The sequence below is a fragment of the Oncorhynchus nerka genome, linkage group LG22, assembly GCF_034236695.1.
Source record: "Oncorhynchus nerka isolate Pitt River linkage group LG22, Oner_Uvic_2.0, whole genome shotgun sequence".
NCBI classification, from domain to species: Eukaryota; Metazoa; Chordata; class Actinopteri; order Salmoniformes; family Salmonidae; genus Oncorhynchus; species Oncorhynchus nerka.
The window spans coordinates 66575849-66592347 of NC_088417.1; the positions used below are offsets into that span (position 1 = coordinate 66575849).

A 16499-nucleotide genomic window follows, 5' to 3' on the forward strand; every position below is an offset into this window, starting at 1 on the left:
TGTTTTTATACTGTTTTTTTTATACTGTTTTATACTGTTTTTTATTTATTTACTTTTCTGCTCTTTTGCACACCAATATCTCTACCTGTACATGACCATCTGATCATTTATCACTCCAGTGTTAATCTGCAAAATTGTATTATTCGCCTACCTCCTCATGCCTTTTGCACACATTGTATATAGACTGCCCATTTTTTTTCTACTGTGTTATTGACTTGTTAATTGTTTACTCCATGTGTAACTCTGTGTTGTCTGTTCACACTGCTATGCTTTATCTTGGCCAGGTCGCAGTTGCAAATGAGAACTTGTTCTCAACTAGCCTACCTGGTTAAATAAAGGTGAAATAAAAAAAATAAAAAAAATAATTAGAACGCACTGTTTTGATTGACGCAACAGTCAGCGTTCGTGCTGGCCACTGTTTTTTAACAGAAACATTTTGCACAAACACAGTCCTTACAATAGTATGTCCGGGACGTGAACAGTTTATTTTTGGATGCAATGTTCAGACATTCATAGAAGTAGCACAGCATGACACAATCATCCAAACCGGAAAATGTAGTCTACATTAGTCCTAGCGCTAACTGAGGAAAGATTGACTTAACACAAGTGGTCATATTTAGCTAACTCTCGGCTGACGGAAACCATAATATGAATTAGCTAAAGCAATTACTATTTACAATGAATCACATCACAGGTAAGCTCACCATTGATCAAAATAATTGAGTAAAACACTTTCAAAAATGTAATCAGGTAATCCGACGATGGGTAGTTTGTGTGAGCCACCATGTTTTTTGTTGTTTTTGTGTGTCAACCAAAGATAAGAAGAGGAGGCAAGATGAGTTTGGTCTATTTGTAGTATGCATGTTGAAGTGGGTGTGTCGTCTACCATTATTGAATTCCCTTCCGGAAGTTTACTCGAAAGATGAGTGAACCATCCCTTCACCTCATTTTGTTATAAAATTTTTGGTCTGACAGACGTTTACGCAACACCCAGAATGCATTGCATAATGTCAACAAACATTGCACCACACATAGCTGGCAAATAGCTTAGCATTAGCTCAGTACAACCTTCAAAAAAGTATTTTACACACGTGTCCATTACATTCTATGCAAGATGCACTCAAATGTACTTGCTCAGTTGTGCACCAGGGCCTCCCACTCCTCTTTCTATTCTGGTTAGAGGCAGTTTGCACTGTTCTGTGAAGGGAGTAGTACACAGCGTTTTACCAGATCTTCAGTTTCTTAACCCTAACCCAATTTCTCGCATGGAATAGCCTTCATTTCTCAGAATAAGAATAGGCTGACGTTTCAGAAAGGCTTTTTTTTCTTTGAGCCTGTAATCGAACCCACAAATGCTGATGCTCCAGATACTCAACTAGTCTAAAGAAGGCCAGTTGTATTGCTTCTTTAACTAGCACAACAGTTTTCAGTTGTGCTAACATGACCCTTTTGCAATTTTCTAATGATCAATTAGCCTTTTAAAATGATAAACTTGGATTAGTTAACACAACGTGCCATTGGAACACAGGAGTGATGGTTGCGGGTAATGGGCTTCTGTACGCTTATGTAGATACAGTGGGGCAAAAAAGTATTTAGTCAGCCACCAATTGTGCAAGTTCTCCCACTTAAAAAGATGAGAGAGGCCTGTAATTTTCATCATAGGTACACTTCAACTATGACAGACAAAATGAGAAAGAAAATCCTGAAAATCACATTGTAGGATTTTTAATGAATGAATGAATTTATTTGCAAATTATGGTGGAAAATAAGGGAGATTCTGACGTCACGCACATTAAAAAAACTCCGTTAGAGATATTTGGAACTCACACGTTTGTAACTCACACGTGAAAAGGTCAAGTTTGTTTTGATGCATAAACTGGCAATTTTATATTTTTGACTGATGTTTTGACTGTCTGTTTCATATCTGCAAAATAGTTCAAATGCTGTCAGTTCCACTTTAAAATGCTGTCAGTTCCACTTTAACAGCAAATACATTAAAACCAATAGATTGTCATAGCGCTGACTTCATCCACATGTTCCTATGGAAAACTCCCGATAGCGCATGAAGCCAGAAGTATTTGAATTTGAAGCTCGCTGTTGGGCTTCAATGCCATACAACTCTCCTTACATGGCCTCCAACTGCTCTTAAATACAAGTCAAACTAAACGCATGCTCTTCAACCGATCGCTGCCTGCACCTGCCTGCCCGTCCAGCATCACTACTCTGGACGGTTCTGACTTATGTGTGGACAATTACAAATACCTAGGTGTCTGGTTAGACTGTAAACTCTCCTTCCAGACTCACATCAAACATCTCCAATCCAAAGTTAAATCTAGAATTAGCTTCCTATTTCGCAACAAAGCATCCTTCACTCATGCTGCCAAACATACCCTCGTAAAACTGACCATCCTACCGATCCTCGACTTCGGCGATGTCATTTACAAAATAGCCTCCAATACCCTACTCAATAAATTGGATGCAGTCTATCACAGTGCCATCTGTTTTGTCACCAAAGCCCCATATACTACCCACCACTGCGACCTCTACGCTCTCGTTGGCTGGCCCTCGCTTCATACTCGTCGCCAAACCAACTGGCTCCAGGTCATCTACAAGACCCTGCTAGGTAAAGCCCCCCTTATCTCAGCTCGCTGGTCACCATAGCAGCACCCACCGGTAGCATGCGCTCCAGCAGGTATATCTCTCTGGTCACCCCCAAAACCAATTCTTCCTTTGGCCACCTCTCCTTCCAGTTCTCTGCTGCCAATGACTGGAATGAACTACAAACATCTCTGAAACTGGAAACACTTATCTCCCTCACTAGCTTTAAGCACCAGCTGTCAGAGCAGCTCACATATTACTGCACCTATACATAGCCCATCTATAATTTAGGCCAAACAATACCTTTTCCCCTACTGTATTTATTTATTTTGCTCCTTTGCACCCCATTATTTTTATTTCTACTTTGCACATTCTTCCACTGCAAATCTACCATTCCAATGTTTTACTTGCTATATTGTATTTACTTCGCCACCATGGCATTTTTTTTGCCTTTACCTCCCTTATCTCACCTCATTTGCTCACATCGTATATAGACTTATTTTTCTACTGTATTATTGACTGTATGTTTGTTTTACTCTGTGTTGTTGTATGTGTCTAAATGCTTTACTTTATCTTGGCCAGGTCGCAATTGTAAATGAGAACTTGTTCTCAACTTGCCTACCTGGTTAAATAAAGGTGAAATAAAAAATGTAAAAAATAAATGGGGCTGAATGGCACAAAGCATATCCATACACATCACATGTGTTGTCGGGTGTCTTCCTGATCTAGGCTAACTTTTTCATTGAACAATACAGTATCCTGTATTGTTTTCATTTTCTGTAAAACATCTTCCATTTGGTGCCCAATGAACAAGACCCAGATCTCCAGCAGGACATGTCACTGAACGTTTTTCTGCTTTCGACTATAATTCTGCAGATCATGAGGAAACGGTTGCAAGCCAAATAAATACTATAATACCTTTGCAGAGCCTGTAATAGTATTTATTTTGCTTGCAACCGTTTCCTCATGATCTGCAGAATTATAGTCGAAAGCAGAAAAACGTTCAGTTCTGTTACACACACACAAACACGCTCACCACTGGGACCAACCAAAACGTCACAGTTGGATGTTTAGATGACCAGCCATAATTACAGTGATGACAGGATATGCTGTGGATGCGGTTGACCAGAAGGCCCACCCACTGTCATACCAGAGGTCACTGGGATCTGAGACTGCAACACCCTGATTGTTTCAGACAGCTCACTGACCCCTTCTGTGTGACCTCTGTTTGGTTCAGACAGCTTAGTTCCCTCACTGTGCTGCATCCTTCCTGTGGTAGTGGCACTAGTCATCTTTTGGGGAGTAGATTTGACCAACATTGACATGTCCTGCTGGAGATCTGGGTCTTGTTCATTGGGCACCAAATGGAAGATGTTTTACAGAAAATGAAAACAAGTGTTTTTATTTATCAATTTCAGATGGAAGGCTACCTCACCATTTCACATAGTTTTCTTTAGGTTTGGTGCAAAATGAACATGACCCTGTTCTCTGTGTTTACACTGTGGAGCCGTAAATATCTCTCTTTCTCGCTCGTCCACATGCAAGGCCTACATCATTCTCTTTTTTTATATAGATTTTTATTTTGTGTAATCTTGTGATTTGCTCATTTTGTAGTATGCTTTTCTATCCTTATTCCATTCTTAACTCCCCCTCACTCTTTTCAGTACCTGGCCTGGCTCTGTGTCTGTTGGCCCTCAGGCCGGCACATCCTTTCACACTGCTGTGGCTTCAGCAGACGGGATCACTGTCTGCATGGGCTCGCTCTCCTTCTGAAGTCGCTCAGGCCTGGTTTCAAATAGTGTTTGTTTTCTTTCAAATGCTTTAGATGTTGATTGAGCTTGCCTGGCACAATGGAACCAATTAAATAGTCCCAAAACCACTCCAAGCAAATGCTCCACGTACTATTTGAACCCAGTTCTGCTCTGAAGTGCTCTTTGTGGGGAAGGTTGAGGGGGAAAAGTGGTGAGAAAAACGGTGAAGACGAAGCGCCACTGAGGCTCTAAGGCTGTAATCAGAAGGATGATGACTGTGGTATGGAGAGAGAGATCGAGAGTGAGAAAGAGAGAGCATGTTATGCGGTGCACAGACTGAACTAGGATGCATCACAAATACACTGATACAACAGCTAGGTTAATTGAGTTAATATTTTCGATTGAAAGAGGGGGAGAAGACAGCTGATGAAAATGAATATAGCTACAGTACAAATTGGATTGCTGCTTTGCTCTCTATAACAGGACCTAGGCCTAGCGTATATGCTTTTTACTCCAGCAAGCCATCACAGCTAAGTGTATTGAGTAGACATAAATCCAGTTAGTCAGGCCTTTTCTGTGATAAATTAGCCTGTGATCATCACTCAAGTTAAAGACTAAAAGAGAGCAGATTCCATACCGCCATCAGACATTAATCATAGTACGTTATTCAGAGCTGAGTCACACTCCTTGTGTAAGGAAGGAAAGGAGTGTACACAGCTTCACGCCAAGGCATATCCTTTTACTTTGCTGCTCACTAGCGTGTTTTTAGTGGACACGTTGTGTGCTTGGCTCCAGGCAGGAGCGCTCCAGAGGGAACACAACAGTGATGGGACAGTCATGAGGTTTGGGGGCACGCTGGTCTACTGGAGTAGGTGGGTCTTCAACTCTCTTCAGCCACAGTGATGTAGGCTACATATACAGTGCCTTGCGAAAGTATTCGGCCCCCTTGAACTTTGCGACCTTTTGCCACATTTCAGGCTTCAAACATAAAGATATAAAACAGTATTTTTTTGTGAAGAATCAACAACAAGTGGGACACAATCATGAAGTGGAACGACATTTATTGGATATTTCAAACTTTTTTAACAAATCAAAAACTGAAAAATTGGGCGTGGAAAATGATTCAGCCCCTTTACTTTCAGTGCAGCAAACTCTCTCCAGAAGTTCAGTGAGGATCTCTGAATGATCCAATGTTGACCTAAATGACTAATGATGATAAATACAATCCACCTGTGTGTAATCAAGTCTCCGTATAAATGCACCTGCACTGTGATAGTCTCAGAGGTCCGTTAAAAGCGCAGAGAGCATCATGAAGAACAAGGAACACACCAGGCAGGTCCGAGATACTGTTGTGAAGAAGTTTAAAGCCGGATTTGGATACAAAAAGATTTCCCAAGCTTTAAACATCCCAAGGAGCTCTGTGCAAGCGATAATATTGAAATGGAAGGAGTATCAGACCACTGCAAATCTACCAAGACCTGGCCGTCCCTCTAAACTTTCAGCTCATACAAGGAGAAGACTGATCAGAGATGCAGCCAAGAGGCCCATGATCACTCTGGATGAACTGCAGAGATCTACAGCTGAGGTGGGAGACTCTGTCCATAGGACAACAATCAGTCGTATATTGCACAAATCTGGCCTTTATGGAAGAGTGGCAAGAAGAAAGCCATTTCTTAAAGATATCCATAAAAAGTGTTGTTTAAAGTTTGCCACAAGCCACCTGGGAGACACACCAAACATGTGGAAGAAGGTACTCTGGTCAGATGAAACCAAAATTGAACTTTTTGGCAACAATGCAAAACGTTATGTTTGGCGTAAAAGCAACACAGCTCATCACCCTGAACACACCATCCCCACTGTCAAACATGGTGGTAGCAGCATCATGGTTTGGGCCTGCTTTTCTTCAGCAGGGACAGGGAAGATGGTTAAAATTGATGGGAAGATGGATGGAGCCAAATACAGGACCATTCTGGAAGAAAACCTGATGGAGTCTGCAAAAGACCTGAGACTGGGACGGAGATTTGTCTTCCAACAAGACATTGATCCAAAACATAAAGCAAAATCTACAATGGAATGGTTCAAAAATAAACATATCCAGGTGTTAGAATGGCCAAGTCAAAGTTCAGACCTGAATCCAATCGAGAATCTGTGGAAAGAACTGAAAACTGCTGTTCACAAATGCTCTCCATCCAACCTCACTGAGCTCGAGCTGTTTTGCAAGGAGGAATGGGAAAAAAATTCAGTCTCTCGATGTGCAAAACTGATAGAGACATACCCCAAGCGACTTACAGCTGTAATCGCAGCAAAAGGTGGCGCTACAAAGTATTAACTTAAGGGGGCTGAATAATTTTGCACGCCCAATTTTTCAGTTTTTGATTTGTTAAAAAAGTTTGAAATATCCAATAAATGTTGTTCCACTTCATGATTGTGTCCCACTTGTTGTTGATTCTTCACAAAAAAATACAGTTTTATATCTTTATGTTTGAAGCCTGAAATGTGGCAAAAGGTCGCAAAGTTCAAGGGGGCCGAATACTTTCACAAGGCACTGTAGTTCCCGGTCTTTAAAAGACAGCCCTTACCAGTAGTCATATTGCAGAACCATAAGAACATGACATAATACTTGTCATGATTTCCCTATCCCAGATCTGTAATACATAGGCCTAGACTGAGCTATTTTATCGGTGGTTGTCATGAATGCAATTCTGTGCAAGACAAATGGATATGTTTGGACATCATATTAATCTCATGGTAAGATATGATTAATGTAGCCTAAACACATTGACTGCAGTAAACATACAACATGCCAGCCAGCCTGGCTCTGTTGCGTTGCCTCCCAGGCCCGCCATTATTTATAGTAAACCTCTGCTCATATCTGTAGCGTCCTGTGCTGTGTCAGTCAGCAGGTAGGATGAAATCCCACCATACTGGTTAGCCTGCTCCAGTGAGTGAGTTACACAACACCTGGCGGTAGGCCGTGCTGTCTCTGTCATTAGCCTACTCCTCCCCCACCGTGCCATTAGTGTGTCACAGCCATTCACAATATCTATGGGCTGTTACTTTCCAATCAGAGACTACTTTTTATAATTATTATTTACCATACTTCGTTTAATTTACCTTAATTCTTGCACAGAATCCAGCCTAGCTGACAAGATGCAATTTTCCAGGTTTTTTTTTACAAAAAAAATTTATCTGGCCATTGATTTAGTTATCCTAATTCTGGCTATCCTACAAGGGTAAAAAAATAAACTCCAATAACTTTTGAGCTAATTATGATAGAGACGTGAGGTTTGGACTGTTCTTAGAGGATTTCAATTGTATTTGTTCTTTTCAAAGCTTCTATAGCAATGCCTTTACTGTGTAATAGGTGTGTTTAGTGGGCTTATTCTTACTGCCCATATAGTGACTAATGAAAAGCTAGTGATGTTGTTTTATCGCCTAATATTGATTATCCCTAGGGAGAAAGGCAATAAAAGCCTACTCCCTCCCCAACCTTTGGACCTTCTGTGGGTGGCTGCTCTTGGATTGTGCTCAATGGCGGAAACAGGGGTTAAAGTTCTCGGTCTCATATGATTTCTGTCATGTGGATTCTGGAGAGGTTGTTTTTGAGATCAGTGTAGATCTGCAATAAAAAATATATGGAGGGAAGGGAGATGACATGGCCTAATACAGAAGCATGTCTGGTCTACGAAAAATATTTCCCAAATAAATGTGTGCACTGACATGGATGATTGTTGCTGACACACCGATGTTCAGATGAAGGGAATTAATGAAGTAATGATAATTGAAATACTGCTTGTTTTTCTTCTTCGGAAAACTGCCCTTTTCGTGGCTACTGGTAGCTAATGTAGCATGAGGACGAAAGTTGTTTCTGCAAGTTGCAAAAATAGCATGACACGAGCTGAATTAAATGTATAAGCTTTGAAAATAAAAACCTTGGTATACACTCAGTGCTCCATTGACATTTCAGAGATTTTTGTGAGAAATCTTTGAAAAATAACAGGAATGTAGAATTTAATATGAAAGCATATACTAAAATATGAAAATTCTACATGTCATGTCTCAATCGATATCTACACTGAGTGTAAAATGTAAAAAACCTTAAGGGCACCTGGTCTTTCCATGACAGACTGACCAGGTAAATCCAGGAGAAAGCTATGATCCCTTATTAATGTCACTTTTTAAATCCACTTCAATTAGTGTAGATGAAAGGGAGGAGACCGGTTAAAGAATGATTTTGAAACCTTGACATGGGTTGTGTGTGTGTGCCATTCAGAAGGTGAATGGGCAAGACAAAAGATTTAAGTCCCTTTGAATGGGGTATGGTAGTAGGTGTCAGGCGCACCAGTTTGAGTGTGTCAAGAACTACACCGCTGCTGGGGTTTTCACACTTAACAGTTTCCCGTTTGTGTCAAGACTGGTCCACCACCAAGGACATCCAGCAAACATGACACAACTGTGTGAAGCATTGGAGTCGAAATGGGTCAGCATCCCTGTGGAATGCTTTTGACACACTGTAGTCGATGCACCGGCGAATTTAGGCTGTTTTGAGGGCAAAGGGGACAACTCAATATTGTTTTATTTTTTTTACCACTTATTTTTCTCTGACCTCCATTGATTATAGACGCAAATACCTTTTTAGGAAGTGTATATACCATGCGTTACATCATGCTGAAACTCGTTTGCAGAGCTGGTTAATGTGACTTTGAATTAAAGGATCCTGGGCGTCTCGTCAACCCCAGGTACTGGTCCACCAGCCAGCCAGACCATCTAACGTTATCTCTGTGCTCTTAGTCTGCGGAGCTGTCTGATGAAATAATTGTACTAGTTCTTCAAAGTAGTTAAGGCATACTTACACAAACTGTCTATCTCTCTCGTCGTTATGCACACTGATCTCTCATGTGGTCTTTGCGGTCTGTGTATCTAACCTAATTTAGCAGGCGTAAAGTGTTTCTGTCTGAGCCGGAAACAACAGGCGCAATGGATTATGGTCATTGTAGTTAATCATCGCGCTGAACAAGGTTGCCGTGCAGAGTTAGGTAACCTGAGACAAATCTAATTTCAGATCTCTTCCTGCATTTCCTGGCTGTTAATGCAAAAAAGGGTCAATGCAGGCAGTCCGGGTAGCCATTTGATTAGCTATTTAACAGTCTCATGACTTGGGGGTAGAAGCTTTCACGGTCCTTTTGGTTCAAGTCTTGGTGCACTGGTACCGCTTGCCATACTGTAGCAGAGAGAACAGTCTATGGCTTGGGTGGCTGGAGTATTTTGGCCCTTCCTCTGACACTGCCTGACATGGTGGTCCTGGATGGCAGAGAGCTCGGCTTCAGTGATGTACTGGGCCATACTCACCACCCTCTGTAGAGCCTTGCGGTCGGAGTCGTTGCAGTTGCCATACCAAGCAGTGATGCAGCCAGTCAAGATGCTTTCAATAGTGTATCTGTAGAACAACAAAAAAATCTGTCAGTTACAGCGCACATCATACGTTCATCAGATTAGTTACATTGACATCATCTTTGAATTAGATCATTTTCAAGTACGAAACCCATTTTTTTCAAGTATTCCTGACCTCTCTCTTATTGAGTTCTTAAAGCAAAGGTCATACACTCCATATGGTGTATTTATTTAATAATATCTATCCATTGTGTCATGGTGGGAGGGTCTTTTTGTAGCCATTTCCTAGTGATAGCCTTTTTACTGGCTGCCAGTAGGACCTTCAACAGATACTTTTCTCTAGTGTGTAAGTTATCAGGTATTTCACCCAAGTACAAAAAAATGAATGTTTGTTCTATGTCAAATCCCATTATTTTTCCAATGTTAGATCTTATTTCTCCCCAGTAAGTTTTGATTGCGGGGCAGGACCAAAATATATGAGAGTGATCCACCCTTGATAGCCCGCATTCTTTCCAACATGAGTGTAAGGAGCCAGTCTGTTTGATTTCAGTTTAGGTGTTATGAAGAAACGTATAACATTCTTCCAACAGAATTCTCTCCATGACCTTGAGTTGGTGGAGCTTTGTTGAGTCTCTAATATGTTCAACCATGTTTCATCACTATTTCAATGTTTAGTTTATCCTCCCATTTCTATTTAATATAGTTTGTAGATTGTTTCTTTAAGGATTGAATACCAAAGTAAAGATTTTAAATATTTATTTTTGTTACTCCCCAAGTTGTATGTGTTAGTGAATACTTGGATACATTTTTGAGCTGCTCGAGGGTCAATCACTTTTATCTCCCTTAAGAAATAGTTTCGAACTTGTAGGTATCTGTAAAAATCTTGTTTATCCAAGCCATGTTTTTTACTTAGGTCCTGGAAGTTCTCTAGGTCCCCATTCCTTATAATTGTACTGAATGATCTGATGCCTTTCTGCGTCCACTGTTTAAATCTGCTATCCTGAATTGCAGGGATGAAGCTAAGGTAGTATGCGGGCCAACTCAGCAGTTTGACCTCTCTGTCTAAATTAATTTGCTTAACTACCCTAAACCATGTCTTAACAGACAAATTAATCCACTGATTTTGTCTATTGTATATTTCTATTACCATATCATTATTTCCCAAACCTGACTGTATGGGTATCTCTGTCAAAGTAATCTCGATGTCTTTCCTTTTGGATTCGTATTCTGAATTGCACCAACACACCAGAGGTCTCAATTGAGCTGACACATAAATCTTTTAGGTTTGGTAAGGCCATACCCACACTTTTTTTAGTAATTGTAATGTTGTATATCTAATTATTGGTCTCTTACTGTTCCAGATTAACCTTGATATCTGTTTATCCCATTCCCTAAACTGTTTAGGTGGGATTTCTATGGGCAGTGATTGGAACAAATACAGTAACCTCGGCAGGATGTTCATTTTGATTATTTCAATTCTACTACTGAGATCCAAGGGAAGTAAATTCCACCTTTCCAGGTCATCATATATTTTGTTGTTGATGTGATCGTAATTCATGTCATAAATTTTGGGTGTATCTTTTGGTAAATTTACTCCCAATATATTTAATGGATGAAGAGGTCCACTGGAAGTTAAACTTACTCTTCAGCTCTTCCTCTGGGGTATAATTATAAACTAGGGCTTGGGTCTTGTGTATGTTAAGCACATACCCTGAATATGTTTGTAAAACATCCATCAATCTTGGTACACTTGAGCCTGGGTCTTTAAAGAATAACAGAACGTCATCAGCATACATGCATATCTTATGTTCACTGCCTCTTATTGTTATTCCCTCTAAAATGTGGTCCTGTCTTATTGCCTGTGCTAATAGCTCAATGTACAAGGAGAAGAGTGTGAGTGAAAGATTACAGCCTTGTCTTGCGCCTCCCACTAATTTTATAGTTTGTGACAAATGTCCATTTATCTTTATTCTATCAGTCGGACATGAATACAGTGTTTTGATGCACTGTATCACTTCTTTGTTGAAACCATATCTTCCATAATTTATATACATAATCTCATCCCACTGAATCAAATGATTCTTCAGCATCTAGACTGATTTAATATAGCACTTTAATTATTCTGAGTATTGTGGTCCATTACATGTAGTGTTCTCCTTATGTTGTCCTGTGTCTGCCTATTTCGTATGAAACCAGTTTGATCCCCGTCAATCAATTCTAGGATTATGTCTTCCATTCTTTTGGCTATTATTGACGCATATAGTTTATAATCCGTGTTAAGAATTGCAATAGGTCTATAGGAACTGCATTCCTTCTTATCTTTACCCTCTTTTGGGATTACAGATATGATATATCTCCACCATGGTGGAAGTCCCCCCTTCCACAGAGTCCAGTTAAAACAGGCCTTAAGTAGAGTTGTTAGTTGTTCTCTGAAGGCTTTGAACCAGTCTGAAGGGAAGCCATCAGTGCCTGGAGACTTGTTTACTTTTAGATTAGATATTGCATTATTGATTTCTTCAGTAGTCATTTCTGAAGTAAGTCTATAATTTTGCTCTGTCCCAATTGAGGGGAGATCAAGTGAGTTCCAAAAATGCCCTATTGTCTGTGCATCTGCCTCCTCTGGTTGCTTGTAAAGATGTGTACTATTATTCAAATGCATTCTGTATTTCATCCAATTTGCATGTAATCTTCTTTGTTTTGGAGTCTTTTATTTAGAAAATGTTATTCTGCACTTGTTGTTTAATGAGTCTCCATGCAAGTAATTGTTTTTGCCTTTGAGTCTGCTTCCTAATATCGTTGTTTCAGGAACCTGAGCTTTTTCTCTACTTCTTCAACATAAATCTGGTCAATTTCCTGCTTTACCTTTTGAATCTCTCGTGGGTCTTTGAGGGTCTTTGTAATGACTATGAGATTGTTCTAAGTTTCTTAATGTTTCCTGTAATTTCAGCAGTTTCTGTGCTTTTCTTAAGAGATGATGTGGCTATGATCTTTCCTCTAATAACCGCCTTAGCTGCATCCCACAATGTAGCAGGAGATACTTCCCCGTTATCATTATTCTCCAGATAGACGTTCAATTCGGTCTTTATTGATTTCTTGAATGCAGGATCATTCCGCATGCTTGTATTAATCCTCCATAGAGTATTTATTGGTTTACTATCAAGGTGTAGAGTAAGGTAAACTCCATTAGGATCTGATCAATTTCTCTGCCCAATCCTACAATCCTTAAGCCTGTGTCTATCTGCATTGTACATGAAAAAGTAGTCTAACCTTGAGTATTCAGTGTGGCGGGCTGAGTAAAAAGTATATTCCCTATATGTCATGTGGATGTCACGCCATACATCAAGCAGTCTTAAATCCTGCAGTATCCTATTGATCTTTTTAACAACTAGACTCATTTTCCTATTTTGATTTGTGATGTCCAATTTTGAGTTTAAAATCATGTTAAAATCCCATCCATAGATAAGAGGGCCACAGGTTTCTGTGGCAATTAAATCAAACACCTTCCTGTAGAAGACCATGTCACTCCCCGGGGGCACGTATACATTAAATGATGTAACTTCCTTGTTATCCAGTTTACCCTTCTGTCACCCTGTTGTCAATGTGTCATTAATCATTAGCTAATAGATATGTTATTAACGTGTCCATAAATAACACATACTTTTGGCTACTCGCCCTTGCTCAGAACTGGGGGAATGTACCCATTTCAATGTCAACCGTAACAACCCAATATGTCTAAACAGCACATGGTAACTAAGTCTGATAAAATCCGATTCAGTGTCTTCCATCTTCTCGTTGAAAATGCCTGAGTCTCTCTCGGATGTGAAAGTCCTTTCGCCGAGGTGATTTCCCTCTTTCTGTGACTCTGCTCACCGACAACGGTCCACGGGAGGGCCTGCTGGAGTCTTTCTGCTGGTGAAGACGCCTTTCTCCTGGCGGCATATTCCATTGGATTGCCCCTCGACTTCAGGTCCTCAGCAGCTTCGTCTGCATGCTCGTTTGTAACCAGGCCACTATCCAGAAATACCCACATTTTTGCCAGGAATGGTGTTTGGAAGCAAATACCTTTCTCTTTAAGTGGTTTCTTGATGGTGGTGTATTCCTTCTTTCTTTTCAGTATCTCTCCCGCGTAGTCATGATCAAAGAACACTCGTTGGCCTTGAAAGTTAACAGGCTTTTTCCAGGCTGCACGTAAGACTTTCTCTTTGACTGGGAATTTTAGGAACCATACTGCTATGGATCGTGGTGGGGTGTTTAGGGGGTTTTGAGGCCAGAGCTCAGTGTGCTCTCTCAATTCTCAGGTCAGTGTCGTCTTCAAGTATTTCTTTGAATAGACCCTCCACGTATTTGGGCATAGTCTTTTTCTGCGCAATCTGCCACGTAATATAGTCTTCGAGTTCTGTCACTTTTGCCTGTAGTGTGTGATGGCTTTTCAAAGACTGTTGAACTATTTCCTTGACTGCAGTGTTCCATGTGTCCGTTTCCCCAATGCGCTGTTCTGCATCCTCCATTTTTGTAGATATGCTGTGAATTTCTTCTTTGTTTTCATCAAGTTTCTGGTTAATGTCCTTCTTGAACTATTTTCGTACATCTTTTCAAAGTTCCTCTCGTAAGCCTGTGACTGCCTCGCGCAATTCCTCGTTTATCACCTCACGAAATGAGGGTACTTTTGCTGCTGCTAGCTTATTTGAGCTAGCATTAGCCATCTCTGTTTCGTCTACGATTATATTTTCTGCTGTCTTGTTATAATGCTCAGAGTAAATACTTGAATTTAGGGGGGGAAATACCCAACCGATGTGCTGTATGAAAAACTAGGCAGCCATTTCCTAAATTGCGACACTGGAAGTCTGGCACCACACTTGTTTGATGGCTCGTCTGAGGTCATATCGGGATTTCTTATAAGTGTCCCCCTCTTTGAAAGCGGCAGCTCTAGCCTTTGGCTCAGTGCGGATGTTGACTGTAGTCAATGGCTTCTAGTTGGGGTATGTACGTACGGTCACTGTGGGGAAGACGTCATCGATGCACTTATTAATGATGCCGTTGACTGATGTGGTAAACTTGTCAATGTTATCGGATGAATCCATGAACATATTCCAGTCTGTTTTAGCTAAACATTCCTGTAGTTTAGCATCCGCTTCATCAGACCACTTCTGTATTGAGCGCGTCACTGGTCCTTCCTGTGAGTTTTTGTTTGTAATAGAGGTCGACCGATTATGATTTTTCGACGCCGATACCGATTATTGGAGGACAAAAAAGCCGATACCGATTAATTGGCCAATTTTAAATAAAAAAATGTTTTTTTATTATATACACACACACACATTTTTGTAATAATGACAATTGCAACAATACTGAATGAACAATGAACACTTTTATTTTAACTTAATATAATACATATTATGGGCTTTTGGATGGGTGTTCTTAAGGTGATTCCACAGGTTGGTGGTATGTTTTTTATTTAGCCGTTACTGACCCCATGCTTACATCTTTATCACAAATAAGACACCTTGCTTTCCCTGGTGCCAATTCCATGTAATAGTCCCACACTGGTGCTCTGCTTTTCTCTGCCATCTGTAAAACACACACACAGCTCTGAAGTGACAATGATACTGAAGAGTCTGCTTAGGAGACAAATACTCTCAACTGTTTGAATAAAAATAGAGTAAGTTACCTGTGATGAATGTTGAAAACAAAAACTGTCATTTCTATATGCTCGAAATCCTATTTTAATAATGGGCATGGTAAGAATTGACTACCAAAAGTGCGAGTCATAATTGCCATGACAAATCTGAAAAGCGGTTCCTTCATTCATTTATCCCATTGGATATTTTTAGATTCACTTAAAATAAGGTCTGTGTTTCGTGTAGGCTTACACCACCTTGCCAATTTTATAACTGCGTAGATATCCATAGGACAAGGTAACTCTGATCAATAATGGCTAAATATAAGCGAAGATCTTTTTTTTTTGTAGAGTGAATTTATGAAAATATGTTGACAAATGTTACCTTATCCTAGTGAGATTTACACGGGTATCAAAACGCCGAGGCGGTTTAAGCCTGCACGAAACACAGACCTTATTCGAAGTAGATCAAGACATTCTCTATGGAAGACATGAACGGTAAAATAATGAAGGAACCCCTTTCAAGTCCAGCCGCAAGTTATTACAGGAATTATAACTTGTCAACTATTTCTCTCTAAACCATATACATTTGACTATTACGAGCCTGCTGCTGCCTACCACCCCTCAGTCAGACTGCTCTATCAAATATCAAATCATAGAATTAACTATAATAAACACACAGAAATACGAGCCTTAGGTCAGATCCGGAAACTATCACCTCGAAAACAAAACGTTTATTCCGTTCCGTATTTTAACTAACAGGTGGCATCCATCAGTCTAAATTCGAAATATTCTTGTTACATTGCACAACCTTCAATGTTATGTCATAATTACGTAAAATTCTGTCAAATTAGTTCGCAAAGAGCCAAACTGTTGCATATACCCTGACTCTGCGTGCAATGAACGCAAAGAAGTGACACAATTTCACCTGGTTAATATTGCCTGCTAACCTGGATTTATTTTAGCTAAATATGCAGGTTTAAAAATATATTCTTGTGTATTGATTTTAAGAACTGCGTTGGTGTTTATGGTTAAGTACACATTGGAGCAACGACAGTCGTTGATTGATTGATTATTTTTTATAAGATACGTTTAATGCTAGCTAGCAACTTACCTTGGCTTTCTGCATTCGCGTAACAGGC

At 40.1% G+C, this 16499-nt stretch overlaps 2 protein-coding genes across 2 annotated transcripts in view; one reads left to right on the forward strand and one right to left on the reverse strand.

The window, feature by feature from the left end:
- Window positions 1-16499, forward strand: part of LOC115105516 (dehydrogenase/reductase SDR family member 11) — a 49850-nt gene that overhangs the window by 9956 nt on the left and 23395 nt on the right. The window lies entirely within an intron of this gene.
- Window positions 15090-16499, reverse strand: part of si:ch211-283g2.1 (sodium- and chloride-dependent GABA transporter ine) — a 57864-nt gene continuing 56454 nt past the window's right edge. Inside the window, exon 13 of the mRNA XM_065007325.1 lies at window positions 15090-15308. Coding sequence (XP_064863397.1) covers window positions 15192-15308 — 117 coding nt within the window. The 3' untranslated portion in view covers window positions 15090-15191. The remainder of the gene's footprint in view (window positions 15309-16499) is intronic.